The sequence below is a fragment of the Mustela nivalis genome (genome assembly GCF_964662115.1).
Source record: "Mustela nivalis genome assembly, chromosome: 19".
Taxonomy (NCBI): domain Eukaryota; kingdom Metazoa; phylum Chordata; class Mammalia; order Carnivora; family Mustelidae; genus Mustela; species Mustela nivalis.
Window position 1 is genome coordinate 35,605,631 of NC_139038.1, and position 16,086 is coordinate 35,621,716.

Below are 16,086 nucleotides of genomic sequence, written 5' to 3' on the forward strand. Positions count from 1 at the left end.
CATTGGGAAACTCTCCCCTTGCTTTCCATACTTGACTTAGCCTCCCTGAGGCTGGGGAGGAGAAAAAGAGGACCAGTTGTACAGAGGTGCGCGCAGAAGTCAGGGACAGGGTGCGTATGAAGCAGACATGAAGTGGCACTTAAGGAAAACTGCCACCTCTGCCTTCCTCGTCGTGGGTCCCTCTGGCCGACCAGCTTCTTAGGGTTCTGGGTACGGCACAGCAGCTCACCTCCCTGTTTGCCACATTCTCCCGCCCTCTGTAGGCATAAGTGGTACAAAGATGAGAGAGAGAGTACATTTTCACCATTTATTAAGGTCACAGCTCTGCTGTTCACTGGAAGCTGCAGTTTCGCCGGCTTCTCTGTGTGGCCCCTCCAGGGAGCTCTCTCCGGGGCCTTGTTTCCGGGCTCAGTGAACAGCTACATCTTTCAATTCCTTAAATACATGATTGGGGGGGGTGGTGGTTGTGAGATCTTAAGGCTGTTTGAGAAAGTAGGTTAAGGAAAATGGCAGAGTAACAACCTTTGAAAGATGGCTCCTCCATCAAAGGCAATAAACTGGCAGAGGTAGTCAGAATAACTTTTTTCAAAACTCTGAATCACCCAGAAGCTTGGAGCAACTTGGAAATGTTGATTCAGGAGAAGCAGCTGATGTGCCTGCGCCCCACGCTCCCTCCGCAGGGCTCGGGTCCCTGTGACAGCCACGCCAGGGGCTCCCCAGGGTTTCTTTCTGAAAGAGCATTTTTGGCTGCATGGGACGACTCCCTAGCTTACAGAACTGTATCTGACTTCACTGGCACCTTGTCTACCCAATGCAACAGAAGCCCTCTCCTCGCAGAAAGTGTGCTGAAAATAATTATAGGCACGTGTTTTAACTTTGCAGCTACCTGAGGTGCTGGATAATAGTTGGGGCAAAGAAGATTAATCACAAAGCTGAAAAGGAAAGGTAGGGAATGAGATGTCCACAGGAGCTTTGGATAGCTCTGACAGAGTCCTAGGGATCTGGGAGGCCACAAACGTGCTCAGGGATGTGCTCCGTGTATGGCCAGGAAAGATGCGAGAATGCATCTGATGGCTGAAAGGGAAGGCTAGGGGAGGACTGTCATCTGCCCAGCTGGGTGTTGAAGCTGTGTTCCAAGCCTACAGAGCTAGGCAGCAAAGGGGGGAGACTGATTCATCTCTGATGTTTAAGGAAATCTGTCCAGTCCTTAGCTGACCACTACGCTAGCCAAGGAGAGACTTATGGCCACATGAGAAAAGGCACTAAATAATGTCTGCACCAAGCAGCAGCGACAGACTGCGGAGAGGGAGGAGAATTCCGTCTCCAGAGCCTCCACAGGAAGATAGCCAGTGCAGGGAGGGAGGCTGCGTGAGCCCTAAGTGGGCTGAACTCCGATCCATAGCTAGACCTTAAGTAATGAAACTGCCCAGAAGCAAAGGGAGAATTTTGAAGGGAACAAGACAGAAGTGAGTCTCTTACACAAAAGGAACTCTCCTAAGATTACCCACTAATTTCCCATCAGAAACCAGAAGACATCTGATGACCTAGTCAAAGTAATAAGAAAATACAAAACAAAACAAAAACAAAAATCTCAAGCAGAAATGCTATATCCAAGCAAAAACTATCCTTCACAAGCGAAGGAGAAATTAAGACAGTCGCAGGGAAACAGACTAAGAGTTTGTTGCTACTGGACCCACCCTCCAAGCAACACTAAGGCTGTCCAGGCTGAGGTGGTCTGGACAGCCTACTCTGCCTGGTGGCACTAGGGGGGGAGGGGAAGGGGGGCTGGAGCTCCTGGCGAGGCAGTACCATCCCACTGGGGAACTGACAGACTTACACCCATGTCAGGAAGGCACTCTTGCCAGGAAGGGCTCTGCGCTGCAGCAGTGCATTAGTAGGCCCTCAAGTCTCGGGGCCCCACCCGTCCTCTGACCCACCCTGGCTCCTTTGCCCCCCAGGACCTCGCCACGCTGCTGGATCAGATCGGGTGTCGGAAGTACCTGCAGGTGTTCGAGGAGCAGGACGTGGACCTCCGCATCTTCCTGACCCTCACGGAGAGCGACCTGAAGGAAATCGGTATCACGTGAGTGCAGAGGGGCCCTTTGTGGCCGCGGGCCCCTTCTTTCCCCCAGCCCGAAGGGGCTAGCTTAGCTCCCAACGTCCCCGCGTTGGGGTGGAACGAGCTGCCCTGTCTGGAATTCTGCTCGCTTCTGCAGCCAGCTGGCCTCTCCGGCCCACAGGCTGGCCTGCTGCCGCTGCTGTGGTAAGGGCATCCGGACTTTTGCTGTCCACTTCTGAGAGCTTCCCAAGTTGGTGGGAGACCATACACAGCCTGGCCCCAGCTGGCCTGAGCTCCCTGTTGAGTGAAAGCAGCAGCCAGGCAGGGAGAGGAAGCAGGCAGGGGAGGCTAGCCCCAACCGGGGTCACTTCAGAGAACCCTTTGTTTCTGTCATCTGTCCCAGGATCCTGGGGGCCACTCTCCCCCTTCAAAGCCGGGACCTTTCCTAGGGGACCGTCTTGGTGGAAGGACAGTCCATGGCACCCCTGTACGCACCGCAGATCTGTACACCTCTCTCCTTCACCCCTACAGCTTGTTTGGGCCGAAGAGGAAGATGACCTCTGCCATCGCCCGCTGGCACAGCAGCGCCCGTCCCCCCAGCGATGCCCTAGAACTGGCCTATGCCGACCGGCTCGAAGCAGAGATGCAGGAGCTCGCCATCCAGCTGCACAAGGTAGGTGGCGAGCAGGGGAGGGGCCGGGCAGACACACCTGCAGAGGAGGAGAGCCAGCAGTGGGGACGCTTACCCAGGGTCAGCAGGGAGAAGCAGCTGGGACAGGCAGTGGGACAGGAAGAGCAGAAAGCATTACCGCTCCTGTGCCAAAGAGGAGACCCAGAGGCTGGAGCTCAGAGGGACACAGAAGATAAAGCGGGAGGGCAGAGGACGAGCAGCCGGCGCAGACGCCACAGCCTTTGAGGGAAGGGACCCAAAGCAGAGGCGGCTCCATCTGGAGACAGGCATCCCCTTCCTCTAGCCCAGGAGAGCGGGAGTTGAGCACCAATAGAGATGGCAGAAAGAGAACCGGTGTTGGGGGGACCCAGCCCAAGTGGCCCTGGCCTCGAATCCCCCTGGCTCACTTACCCACCCCGTGTCCCACCTCACGGTGGCCTCTCCCACCGCAGCGCTGTGAGGAGGTGGAGGCCATGCGGGGTCAGGTGTCGCAGGAGCAGGAGCTGCGCGCCGTGGTGGAGAGCTGCCTCCTGGAGCAGGACGGTGCCCGGAAGGACGTGCACGCCCAGCTGCAGGAGACCTGGGCCCTCGCCCGGGATGCCGCGCTTGTCTTGGAGCAGCTGCGGTGAGTGGGTATCTGAGCGGTCCCCAGGCCCAGGCTGGACCCTGAGTCACCGATGCCTGAAGATTCTTCAACCAAGGGCTTGATTTTAGGGTCTCTTGGGATCACTCACTGCCCTCCTCCGTGTTATTCTGGCTTTGCCTTTCTGCAGGGCAGACCCAGGCAGCACATAGGGCCCCGAGAGCCTGCACGCAGTATGCAACTCATACTCTGCCTGTGTCTCGGGCCTTGGGAGCCTGCAATGAAGGCAGAGCCCCACCTGACGGGGAGATTGGTGGTGGGGGTGTCTGCCACTCTCTGGGGCCAGGCACTACTGCCAGGCCTCTTCCTCACCAGCACCTGGTCTTGTGTCTGACAGAGCCTGCCAAGCGGAGCTGTCAGCCAGAGTGAAGCAGGAGGTGCCCACCCGAGGGTCCCCCCTGGGCAGAGCCCTCCTCCCCACAGCTGGTAAGAACAGTGTCCAGCCCCGGATCACACAGACGCTGCCCTAGGCCCAGTGTTAACCACATGTTCCAGCAGTGATCACACTCACTGCTGCTCTTCTCCGTACCATCCCACACTCCAGAGGGAGGGCACCCTTTCTCCCCGATTTCTTCCCCCTGGTGGGAGGCAAAGCCCTTGGACTCTGGCTATCTGTGTTATCCAGGATCTCAGGTGACTTCTGCAGCCTACAGCTGGGGCTACCCCAGGACAAAACCTCACTGTAGGCCAGGGACCCTCATGCTTTCATTCCTGGGGCAGGGCCCAGACTGACCATTAGTGCTTTGAAGCAACAGTGGGACAATATGTTTTGGTGTAACAAGGTGGTCATGCAGGAACCGACAACTGAGTGGGTCCCCTGGTCGCAGCAGCTTAGGACAGAGGCGGGACCTGCGGTGACCACACCAACCCTAGGCCTACCTGGCTCTCTGTTCCACAGATTCCAGCGGCTGGCAGGCCTCGCTGCAGACTCTGAGCCTCCCTGAGCTGTCAGGAGCACTGGAGGATCGAGTCCAGGAAATGGGTGCGTCTCTGGGAAGGCAGCCAGTGGCCTCACCCACACCAGGGGCCAAAAGTGGGTGAATAGGGAGAGCCCTGCCTGGTCATCTGCAACCCCTGGGTCAGACCTGCCCTAGCCCACTATCCCTCATGGTGACGCAGTCCTAGGCACCACCCCCCATACCCCTTCTTCTCACACTTGTAAAGCAGTAACTAATTGCTCCCATCCTCAGGGCGAGTGCTATGCTCAGTGACCCAGAGCTTGGAGAAGCTGCAAGTGCTGAACGGGAAGGAGAACTGGCGGGAGCCTTAGCTGGGAGGGACGGTGAGTGTCCGTCCGGCCAGGCCCCGGGCTGCGAGAGCAGGGCGCACTGGGCAGCGGTGAGCTCCCCCTTCAGTCTTCCCTTTCCCTTCTCAGAATCTGACGTTGGGTGACTGATCCACCCTGAAGCTGTGTGCCTGGAAGACAGGAGTGCGGACAGCAAGCGGCTGTGGCGGGCCGGGCCCCAGCGGGCCGGAGGATCCAGCCTCCCGAGCAGCCAGCAGAAGCAGCACAGGGCTGGGGCCAGTGCGAGGAGTGAGGCCCCCACAGAAGCAGGACGGGGGCCTGTAGGCCAGAACGTGGGGGTGAGGCCCAGAGTGGGCAGGGCCACGGTGGGAGAGAGCAGATCCCCGTACACCACAGGTGCCCCATGGAGAGGATTAGGCACCTGGACAGCATATGTCATTTGCTGGAAAATAAAATGTAAGCTCTGATGGTGAGCGGCTCCATCCTGGTCATGCCACACACACTGCTGACTGACAGACTGAGGCCAGGGGCAAGCCAGGCTGAGACCCCAACTTCAGTAACCCCCTGGGACCCAAGCCCAGGACAGAGACCACCATGTGCAGAGCAGGGTGGACCAGCTGACCCCCTCCTGCTCTGGCAGTGCCCGGTAGCCCTCTGTCGGCTGCCCTTGCTCCCAGCCCCATCCAGTCCACAAAAGTGATCTGAAGAGTGACGCACACTCCCAAGCCCCAAGGAAGTAAGAGAGGAACAAGGTACAGGTATTTTATTTACAGAATGAAGTGCCTTTGCCCCCACGTGCTGGCCACTTCATGGAGGCTCTAAGGCGGAACAGGCACTCAGGCTGGGCCAGAGCACAGCTTTCCTTACCAGGCCGAGCAGGTGCTGTGGAAACTTTGTTAGCTTCACGGAGGTGTCCTTCTGGACATCGGGCCATAGGAGACTGCCAGTGGTGACCTTCGTGTCTGTGGTGGCTCTGCAGCTGTCATTCTGTACACCTGGCCAATGCTTCTATGCCATGTCCTGGAGCTGCCTGCAGCCTGTGCTGGGAATGGAGAAAGGGAAGCTTGCAAAGCAGAGAGCAGTGAGCTGAGCTCAGATGCAGCCAGAAGCCCCGGCCCAGGCGCAGGGCCTGTAGAGGCCTGAAGGCAGCAGTCCCACAGCAGCCACACAGAAAGTGGACGGCACCTCCACCTGAGACAGGAGGCCTGTGTCAGCTCCACACTGAATGGAGCCCACACTCTTGTGCCTGGCTCCCAGTCTTAAGTCCCTGGGTAGTGGAAGAAGGGACCCTCCCGTGCACCCAGCCTCAGGCCTGTGGCCAGGACCACAGAACACACAGCAGCCTCGAATAGCCTTTTCTGTCCCTTCTCAACAGGTCCAGCTCCTCAAGGCCCCAGCTTACCTTGGGGACCAAGCCCCAGTGGGGTAAAGGGCTTTCAAGCCTCACTCCCAGTTCACACACCACAGAAAAAATTAACCAAGTAAAGCTAACCATCACCAAAATTAACAGTCCAGCATTCTGAGCTGAGCCAGCTGTTCCCTCAGCCCTAGGGCTGGCTGGTGACCAGACTCAAAGCATGCTCCACAAGAATACACTGACTTCTTGATGGTCTCTGTGTGTCTGTGTACCCATCTGGGTAAGTGGGTGACACCAACCTCTCATGTGGAGAGTCTAAGCCTTGGGTGGGGCAGGAGAAAACGTCCTAAGCCTGGAAAGTCAGGCCACCTTCAGACCCAGTAGCCGCCCCAGGCAGTGGAGAGGAGTTGTGCACACACAGGAGGAGGCCTTCTTGGAGTTCAGGGCACAGAAGGGGGGGGAGGGCAAGAGACGCGCGGCATAAACTCAACCTCAGGAGGAAGACGGGAGGAGTTTCTCCAGGGCTTTCTTTTGCTTCTCAGTGGCAGCTGCCAAAGCCTCAGCCAGCTTCTCTTCCGGCATCATGTTGAGCACCTTGAGCGCAAAGAGCAACTGGTACTTGGCGGTGCTGGTAAAGGCGTTGCTCAGGAAGTTGGGAAAGCCACCGACTCGGTCCTTTTGGGTGTAAAGTGGGACTCGCACAAGCCCCAGCACCTGCAGAGAGGAGATCAGGGTGAAACCAGGCCCCGGCACTGATGGTGCAGCCCTTGCAGGAGGAGCCTGTGAGCTGCTAGGCCAGGGGAAGGCAGCCAGGTTGCGAAGGCTGTAATGGGGGACCCAAGCAGGGTCTGGTGAGGCGGAAGCCAGCGGTATCTTTGGAGCAGTGCAGCCCCTCAACTCCCAGGCAACTTTCAAAGCTGACCCCATGCACCCCTGACCACTCTCTACACTCTCCAGTCCCAGCTCCCATCTGCTGGCAAGAAGCCCCCCAGTTCATACCCCATGCTCCCTCTTCCCAAACATCCCAAGTATAACTCCCACCTCCTCCAAACTATAAAACCCATAGTCCGTAGGAGCCTTCATCACCCAAACCATGAGATCCCAGCCCATGAACCAGCCCTAGTTTCCCACCTCCCCAGAAGGCACCACCCATCCCGTCCCCACACCGCTCCCACTCCCCACTCCCAGGATTGGCAATGGCAGGCAGCAAGGCAGATGGAACACAGCCCCGAGGGAACCCCATTCCTGGAGCTCCCACCCCTGCCCCCCCCCCAAGCCCCTCTCCCCTTCCCAATGCTGGAAACAGCGACACCCCACCCAGCGGACCCTCAGGGGGACGTGTTACCCATCGGTGCCTTCCACGGGGCCAGAGCCAAACCCCGGGGCGGGGGGCGGGGCCCGGGCGGCGGCCCCACCTCCAGGCCGTGATCGCGCGAATGCACCGCGCTGATTTCCACGGCGTGCAGCTGCTCCAGCGTCAGCTGCCGTGCGTACAGGTGCGCCACGACGCGGTGCGGGCCCTCGGTCAGGTGCGAGCTCAGGTAGTCAGCCTCCGTAAGGCGCAGGCAGCCCAGGCCCAGGCCCAGTACCCGGTTCAGACCGTCCTCCAGAGACCAAAAGCGCCGGTCCACGAAGCCCCCGGGAAAACCCAGCAGCCCGTCGAAGCGCATCTGCATCTGCAAGGGAGTGCCAGGTCACGGGCGCGGGGTGCGAGCGGCGCGCCGTCCCCAGCCCGCCCACCCACCCGCATCCTCACCAGCACCGAGAAGCGCATAGGGATGCGGCCGAAGAGCTGCCCGGGGTTGGCGGCGTACAGCATGGCGTGGCACGAGTGGCTCCAACCCGGCCCCAGGCGCATAGCCTCCACCCGGCTGATCTGCTTCAGCTCCGCGACTGCCGCCGACATCTTGACACTGCCCCGCCTCGGCCGCGGCGCCGTTCCTTAAGTGCATGCGCGGGCCCGCCCCCGCCGGGCCCGACCAATCCGCAGACAGCCCCGCCTCTGTGCCCGCCCCTCCACCAATTGCCGACGCCCATCGAGGCCGAGCCCTTCCCGGCGCTCCGACGCGTCGTTGAGGCGCGGAAGGGGCGTGTGCAGAGAGGGGCTGCACGCGCCCCAGCCCACGGCCCTCAAGACCCAAGACGCCCAGGAGGCACCGCGCCCGCCGAGCTCTCCCGAGATGAGCAGGGCCTGGGGGCCCTCGGGCTGGCGCTGCTTGCGGTCTGGGGCTCCAACTGCCTGCCATGAGTCCCATGTCCCATGCCTTTCCTCAGCGCCTCCCTGGGAGCGCCGCCCCGCAGGCTTCACACTAGCAGCCCCCAGCCCCCACGATGGTGCCTCCTCCAGGAGGGCTCTACGCGGAGCCCCGCGACCTGAAGGCATGACCCTTCCCTGCTCGCGTGCCAGCCAAGCACTCCCCTCCAAGGTCACTGCCGATCTGCCGGACCCCAAAGAGCAAAGAAAACACGGCACAACTGAGCTCCAGCTATCCCCAGAGTCTGCGACCACACACAGTCTGTGACCCAGCCTGCTGGGGGAGAAGGACCTTAAATCTGCGCCTCGCATCCCCTATCCTCCCAGTCAGAAACCATATGCCAGGCTCGGCGGGAGCAAATGGGGTTTCCCCCATTTTCCAAGGAGAAACTTGAGAGAGGAACATTACTTGCCTTAAGAGCACTCAGCAATTGGTGCTGGAGCCAGGATCCCACCCTAGATTTCCACCTTGTCTCCTCCCCAGGTGTCCACAACAGAAAACCTCTCAACTTTCACAGAGGAGGCGAGCCTGAAGTACTTACCCTGGGTCTGCTGGAGAAGGAAGTCACTGGGGCTGGAGAATACTAGCAGCAGCATCCAGGAGAGCGCACTGGGGCTCCTCGGAATCCTGCAGCGGGGCCGCTCACTCCACTCGCAAACTCCATTCTCCCAGGGTTGGCATGGATTTGCTGAGTGAAGGAACCACCACCTGTGCTCACAGGACGGGCGCCCCAGTGAGAGCCTCAGAGAATCGCGTCCAACAAGCCAGGGCAAGTGCTGGGGCGGAGAAGGCTGCCCTGAGCAGGGCTGGGGGTGCAGGAGAGGAGAGCAGGGGCAGAGGGGTGGGCAAGGGGTTGGAAGGACCCACCAGACACTCACTGACACAGGGAGTCCGTGCTGGTACTGTCAGAAATGGGAAACAAGGATCCAAAGAGGCAGGCCCTCTCCCCAGCCACGTCCTGGGATCAGGACTCAGAGGGGCAACCAAAGCCTGCAGGGAGAAGCCAGATTCCAGGGCAAGTAACCATGTCTGAGGAGATGTCAGTGAGGGCGAGCGCCCATCCCAACACAACCACATTTCCAGGCCACAGGCGGCCGCTTCATGCCCCAAACCGCGGGCTGGGGGACGGGGGCACAGAGGAAAGGTACCCCACACCCCAAAGCCCTGCCTGACACAAGATGTTAACACAATTCCTGGTCCATTGGCAGAAGTGTGGATCCAGGCGCTGCCCACGCAGAAATTCATCTGACATGGCGCGCCCTTCTCCCCACCCTAGGACCGTGCCACGCCCAAACATGAGGGAGCCACTGCAGGGCTGAGGACAGCAGGCCTGCCTCAGGGCATGGGCGAACCAGCTGAGAAGGCCGGTCTCCCCATGAAGCCTCTGAGTCACAGTGGACCTGAAGAGGCAGCACGGGGGCAGTGCTGCCTGGGAGCTGTGGGCACTCGAGCCTTTCCCTGCTGGGAGGCTGCTGGCTGGGCAGGGAGGCCGGCCACCAAATCTCGCCCTCTAATCCACTGCACACGAAAGCTGGAGAGAGTAACTTCCCTGTGTCAAAACTTCTGACTGTTCTCAGAATAAAACTGTCCTTCCGAGGTCCTGCGGCATCTGCACCCCGACACTCCTTGATCCTGACGCTCCAGCAACCAGAGCCACTGGGTCTTGTTCCTGCTCAGTGGTCGTACTAGGCTCACTGTGGCCTCAGGGCCTTTGTGGGCACCCAGGGGCTCGGCTGAAACACCCCTCAGAGAAGCCCTCCTCCACCACAGGTTAACTCAAGTACCCCGTGGAGCTCCAGCTTGTCACCCGCCAACTCCTCCCACAGCCATCACACCTGGGAAGCTTCGGATCACTTGCACAGTGTCTCTGGCTCTAGAACACAAACACCCAGGGGCCTGACACATGCCGGTTTGAGGCACGGTAGGAGCTCAGGAAATATCTGTGAAGACGGGGATGGCTCTGCTGCCAGAAGACGAGCCCCAACCCCAGAGTCCGCGTCACTCCAACCCAGAATCAGCACAGGGACGACCTCAGCTGTAATAAACAGCAGGTCACGCGCTTCACATACCATCTCATGCCCTGTCGTCCTCTTGGAAGTCACATGTCACTGACATCTCACACACGGTGTGTTCGTGCTGCAGTGGGGGCTCCCAGAGTCGCCAGGAGCCGCTCAGCCGTCCTGCCTCCAGACCAGGAAACAGCCGAGGTCCCTCAGGGCAATGTGCAGAGGAAGGAGCGGACAAGATATTGCTGCATGATTTTATTACTATAAATATACAGTAAAAACAAACCAAAACTAGCCAATCAGAGTACATCAAATGATAGCACAGTAAGTCCAAGACAGGCCAGTCTGCATCCTGGTCTTCAGACAGAGTACTGGCACCAAGACCAACGGTTAGAGGCCAGGGCTGGCGGGTCAGGAGCAGGAAGGAGCGGGAGGGAGGGAGGGAGGCAGCCAGGCTGCGTGTGCGTGTGTCTGCACCTCTAGGGGTACGCGCGGGCAGGAGCACACAGTGGGCAGCAGGGGAGGGCAGGGGAGCGGGGGAGTCTGGAGGCTGGGGGAAGCCGGCCTGAGCACGTCTGAGAGCTGTGTCTAGGCCAGCACTCTGCTCATAGGCTCAAATGGAGAGATGAGTCCCCTACGGCTAGTTTCTCTCCTGAGCACCCTGCAGAATGAGCCACAGGGAGGGTGCTACGGTAGGGGCCAGAGCTTTGCACACACAGGCCGGCTGGGCCACAGGGCTCCATGGACAACTGCCGGCTGCCCCAGAACCATCCTTTCCAGGGCAGCTCCTCAGAAAGCGGGCCGCTCTGCACCCCTCACCCCAGACCAGGAAAGTCTTCCCACCTCAGGGGCCTGCACAGACCCAACCACCTGGAAGGTCCCTGCTGGGACCAGCTGTCACCTGGGACACCAGGGCTGGATGCCCCCTTTGCCTTTGTCACCCAGAAAGTTTTGCTTTAAAAAAAAAAAAAGGCAAGGTCACCTCAGATAGGATCTGCCAAGTGCATTCCCCAGGCCGGTCCACCACAGGGAGCCCAGAGCGAACAAGTCAAAGAAAAACCAAGGGACGCTTCAGTGGTCAAGAGGGAGCAGGGAAGCCGCTCACATCCCTCCCTGGGGCAAGTGGACAGCAGCCCCACGAACCCAGCAGAAAGCCCCTCATGGGCAGGCACCTGCCACATGAGCAAAGCCACTTCAGAAAAGGTGTGCAGGGCCAAGAGGGGCCACCGGTCACTACCTGCTGTCTTGGCCCCTCAGTCAGACCCAGCCCCAAGCCCCCAGCCCCCAAGGGCTGAGTGGGCCTTAGTGGGTAGGGGTAGCTACAGGAGGCAGCCTTGCCCCCCAGGACTGGAGCAGGAAGGGGAAGAAGCAGAAGAGGGCACAAAACAGCAATAGCCAGGCTGCCAAGGACACAGGCACAGGGGGGTAGGGGACAGGCACTGTTTCCTTCATTGACCATGACTCAGACCCCACTTCCTTTCCACCTTGGCCAAGAAGACCCTTAGGACATCTCCTGTGAAGACACCGCTTCACCCACCAATACACTTTTCTTCGGAGAATTTGTGCTGAGTTCTTGGGATATCAAGTCCCCAGTAGCTAGGGTGCTGGGAGAAGCTGGTCCAGGCTGCATGTGGTTGGTCAGGCCCCAGTCCCAGTCATTCAGCCAATGGAACGTCTGGGGGAAACCTCAGAGCCCAGAACAGAAAGCTGCTGTCCTTCATCTTGTACCATTGACAAATACATCGACTGTAGAAAAAGGAATTTGTCAGAGGAGACAGTCCACTGTGCTCTTCAATCAAGGATTGTGTGGCCCCTCAGAGCCAACGGCCACGCAGAGCGTGCAAGACGGGAGAGGCCAGGGGTCACGCAGAATCTGGTGGCCCCCCGGCAAAGTCTGGGGAGCTAAGGGCTCCATGCTGCCAGCCTGGCCAGGCTCTCAGAGTGGGGTCAGCTCAGTGGCCCCAGGGTCAGGCCGGGGTGGGCCAGCGGTACGGAGGCTGTGGGGCGTCTCCATGGAGGTGGACCATCCTGCGGACAGGAGCAGAGGGAAAAGTAGTCATGGGTGGTCCACTCAGCCATCGGGCTCAGCTTCCACCAACCATGAGCCCCCCCAGAGAGCAGGGCCACCCAGCACCCCCTACACTGTCTGTGGCAGGACCACACAGAGACCTAGAACTCCAGCCTCAGCAGAGTAAGGGGGGGCCTGTCTCTTCTGGAGCAGAACCCAGGCAACAACACCATCTGATGCCCCAAATGGAATGCAACGGGTACCATGGGCTCCTGCCCCCTGGGGCCTCCTCCCTCACCTGGCCCTTGGTTCCTGGGATCTGACCAGCCACTACCCTTCACTACTGAATTAGACCAGGACTCGGGCAAGCCCAGGCAGAGGAGAGTGCACTTGGACCTGGAGACAACTCTGTGCTCAGAGCAGCCCCCAGAGCCCCAACCTGCCTTCTTCAGAGGCTTCCTGATGCCATGAGGGACTCTGTCCCTGGACGGAGGGTGCCCCCCGGTGACACAAGCCCATAGCAGCAAGTGACCGGCACAACTACCAGAGCTACAGAGGGACGGCTGCCTGCCGCCCATCCACTGGATATGGGCTCCACGGGGACAGCCTTCAAATCACAAACCAAGGAGTGCGTCTGCCCCGTCACCTATGACACAGACTCTGAGGTGGAGGAACTGATTTCTTAGGTGGCTTTGTGTGGGGCGTCAGCTCTGCTATGCAGCCTGCAGGCAAAATACAGTTCTCTGGAGCTCAGCCTGACCTCTGTGCATTTTCACTTTTGGAAGTTTCACCTAGATCACAGCACTCAACATCCTCTAACATGCAGACCAGGGCCGACTTTATAGAAGTGTTGGGCCCGACTTCAATAGAGACGAATATTTGTCAGAAGAAACATTCAAGCAGAAGAGTTCGTACAAGGACATAAATGCAGGTGTCAGAATGAGCGGACAGACACGGAAGCTCGGGACAGCTGGCCAGGAGGAAGGCCGCACATCAGCCTGGGGCGCATCTCCCCGCAGGGGCTGCTGGGCCCTCACTGCCAGGATGGGCCAAGGGCTCTGCTGGAGCGCTCCACCCCACGCACGTCTGGGAAAGCTTGGGCCACTGAAGGCACCGGCTTCTCCACCACTGGACTTCCAGAACCACTACTGTCACGTGAAGGAGGGGAAGAAGGTCCTAAACGCAGTCACCCGTCCGGCTGGCGCTCTGAATAACCTTCCATGGAACGGTCGTTCGGCAAGGTCACCCAGGTAGAGGGCATTTCCCAATCAGGGAGAGGTCAACCTCCCATGGCTTCCTAGTACATGGATTTCAGCCATGTGCTGGTATTCCGGAAAGTTCCATAGGTAGGCTGGGGGACAGATTAGTCAGCAGCAACAGGGGTGTCTCAGCAAGGACTAAGTCACCATTCCTGGGACCTTAAAGGCTAACAAAGCCTGCCTGGGCCACCTAGTCCAGACAGAAAGAGCTCCGGCTCCAAAAGTTGGCCAATGTCATACCCCTAGGGACCACCTCTTAGGAGCAAAGGTGTAGCACGTTTGGAGAGTTCTGGATTCAGAATTCAAGACCCCAGGGAAGACACGGACATGGAAGAAGCCCAGAAAAGGGCAAGGCACCCGCAGGGAGGGAGCAGGAGAGGGAGAGGCAGCTGGGGAGGTCCTCAGTCCAGCACCATCTAGGATGACCCTCAGAGCCACCCCACGACATGGATGCAGAAGATCACGTACCAGCTTACTCCTCTATACCAACAGAGCAGGAGTCAGGCCCCAGGGCTGTGCAGAGGAGGAGAGAGATGGAAGCTCAGTTAGCAAAGCACTGACAGACCCACACATTCCGCAGCGAATGCACTGCTTTATGACGAGACTGCCTGGGGGGGGGGGGTGCACATGGGACTAAATGCCCACAGACTCACGTGCTGAAACAAAGGAGAACAGAGCACGGGCCACAGCCCAACAACGGAGAGGGACTCAGCCCAGGGAAGCATGCACAGGGCAGAGGTCAGGGCAGGTGGGGTTCACCTTGAGGAAAGGGGATCCCGGGGGGCCCGCGCCCCAAATGACCGCCCACATCTAGCTTTCCCACACGGATCTTACCAGCCTCCTCATCATCCCCCTATCAACACCATGAACACGAAGGTTCGCTACACTGTGCCTGTCCCTCCAGGGGACAGCTGTGCAGCTGCCATAAAGAACAAAGACACCCGTGTGCACGTCCCCATTCTCGAACACACCCCGATGTGGAAGACGTTTAGCATTCTTTGCTAAATGAGACCCCATAGCAGAATAGAACATGCCAGCTCAGGAATAAAGGAAGACAGGTACATGTATGCTTATGACGGTATGCACGTCTGCAAGGCCCCCTGCCCAGCCTCCAGGTACCATCAGCAATGCCCGTGGGGAGCGCCCCTCAAAGCACATGGCAGTGCCCAGGGCACAGCACACAATGTGCACAAGCCGGGGGGCAGGGGGTGTGGGCCCCAGAGCCGCAGCATCGCCCTCCCTGTGGGCTCCAGTGGGCCCACAGCTCTGGGGCTGGACTCCGGCTTCTGCTGCCCCAAACATATTTCAGCCTCTCCGTCAGCCCCTCCACACCTGGCCTGCCCCCCCCCCCCACCTGTGGAGCTCAAGGAGGCACATCACTGGCCTGGGGTTTGGGGGTGAGAGAGGCAGAAAGCCTGGTGTCCCGTTCTGACATCCAGACACTGCGGAGCAGGGGCTGGCACTGCTGGGTGTGCTCAAGGTATCCCTTCAACCACAGGATCACAATTCTTGCTTGTGCTTCTAGGAAGTCCCTCTCTGGGCTCTCCCCATCCCCCCCAAGCTTGTATTTATATGGAAATCACTGAAGTTCCTTGAAAGAACTTACTGGAATTTTCTGTTGCTCTATAGGACGCTGGTCCTAAACATGGCTTTCACCCATGGGTTTCTCTTGGGGGTGGGGGGTATAAGTACTGATGGCACTTACTGCCGTTGCTACCCCTGATGACCGTGCCACCCTCTGGGCTAACCGGACCCTCTGCACAGCCCACTGCTTATCCAGATGCTGAGGTGGGCGGGACAATACACCTTCAAACCAAAGCACATCACAGCCAGGCCCGCTGCACGGGTCACCGAGAACTAGGGCAGGCAGCAGGGCAAAGGTGCTTCTGAGCCACACGGCACCAGCCAGACTTTGAGGGCATAATGGCTATTTATCTTGATTTTAGATCCTCAGATGATATCTTAACAGGCAGCAGACACAAGTCTCTGAGGGCCCCTGACTCCTGTCCCCATCTTTGGAGCCCAGGACTTAAAGCTAAGTACCTTGACCAACAGGCACAAAGAAGAAAGGAATTGGGGGCAGCCAGCAGGGGAGCAGAAGCCTTTCAAAAAGGGGAGAAGAGGGGCACCTGGGTGGGTCAGTGGGTTAGAGCCTCTGCCTTCGGCTCAGGTCATGATCCCAGGGTCCTGGGATCCAGTCCCGCATCGGGCTCTCTGCTCAGCAGGGAGGCTACTTCCTCCTCTCTCTCTCTCTGCCTGCCTCTCTGCCTACTTGTGATCTCTGTCAAATAAATAAATAAATAAATAAATCTTTTAAAAGGTGGGGGGCAGAGAAGCAAAGGCCCTTCCCCCACTGCCCTTGGGCCTTGCAGGTGCCTGGCACCCCACCTGGCCTCCCAGCCCTGGCTTGCGATGTGCGGCTTCACTTGGGCCCCGTCAGCCCCTCAGGCAGAGGCGGAGGACTGGTGGCCTGCATCAGGCCTGGGGCATGCAGGTGGCTTTGTGTGTGTAGCTCCCTGGGGCCGAGGCCCTGCTGTTGGGGTACCCGAACAGGGCCTACTGGGCCCATGGGTGAAGTAAGAG

General features: G+C 59.1%; 3 protein-coding genes across 28 annotated transcripts in view; 1 reads left to right on the plus strand and 2 right to left on the minus strand.

Moving 5' to 3' along the window:
* The window catches only part of ANKS3 (ankyrin repeat and sterile alpha motif domain containing 3), a 35,600-nt gene extending 30,515 nt beyond the window's left edge, over positions 1 to 5,085 (plus strand). For 12 of the 19 annotated variants that reach the window (XM_082713084.1, XM_082713099.1, XM_082713087.1 and 9 more), the window contains 7 exons: positions 1,959 to 2,083; positions 2,591 to 2,732; positions 3,182 to 3,354; positions 3,710 to 3,798; positions 4,271 to 4,354; positions 4,563 to 4,654; positions 4,728 to 5,085. In XM_082713084.1, coding sequence (XP_082569210.1) covers positions 1,959 to 2,083; positions 2,591 to 2,732; positions 3,182 to 3,354; positions 3,710 to 3,798; positions 4,271 to 4,354; positions 4,563 to 4,642 — 693 coding nt within the window. In that variant the 3' untranslated portion in view covers positions 4,643 to 4,654; positions 4,728 to 5,085. The remainder of the gene's footprint in view (positions 1 to 1,958; positions 2,084 to 2,590; positions 2,733 to 3,181; positions 3,355 to 3,709; positions 3,799 to 4,270; positions 4,355 to 4,562; positions 4,655 to 4,727) is intronic. The other 7 variants (XM_082713097.1, XM_082713101.1, XM_082713089.1 and 4 more) reach the window with 2 other exon arrangements.
* NUDT16L1 (nudix hydrolase 16 like 1) lies at positions 294 to 10,346 on the minus strand. The gene is given in 9 exon segments (XM_082713183.1): positions 294 to 729; positions 2,001 to 2,063; positions 2,555 to 2,769; positions 3,141 to 3,496; positions 4,252 to 5,655; positions 6,467 to 6,689; positions 7,391 to 7,651; positions 7,732 to 7,905; positions 7,907 to 10,346. Coding segments are annotated over 4 exon segments (981 nt in total). The 5' UTR covers positions 8,231 to 10,346; the 3' UTR covers positions 294 to 729; positions 2,001 to 2,063; positions 2,555 to 2,769; positions 3,141 to 3,496; positions 4,252 to 5,655; position 6,467.
* A 132-nt stretch (positions 10,347 to 10,478) lies between these two features.
* The window catches only part of MGRN1 (mahogunin ring finger 1), a 56,659-nt gene continuing 51,051 nt past the window's right edge, over positions 10,479 to 16,086 (minus strand). For 4 of the 8 annotated variants that reach the window (XM_082713115.1, XM_082713113.1, XM_082713112.1 and 1 more), the window contains 2 exons: positions 13,972 to 14,016; positions 10,479 to 12,264 (listed from right to left, as the gene is read on the minus strand). In XM_082713115.1, the coding sequence (XP_082569241.1) occupies positions 13,984 to 14,016 (33 nt within the window). In that variant the 3' untranslated portion in view covers positions 10,479 to 12,264; positions 13,972 to 13,983. The remainder of the gene's footprint in view (positions 12,265 to 13,971; positions 14,017 to 16,086) is intronic. The other 4 variants (XM_082713108.1, XM_082713114.1, XM_082713111.1 and 1 more) reach the window with 1 other exon arrangement.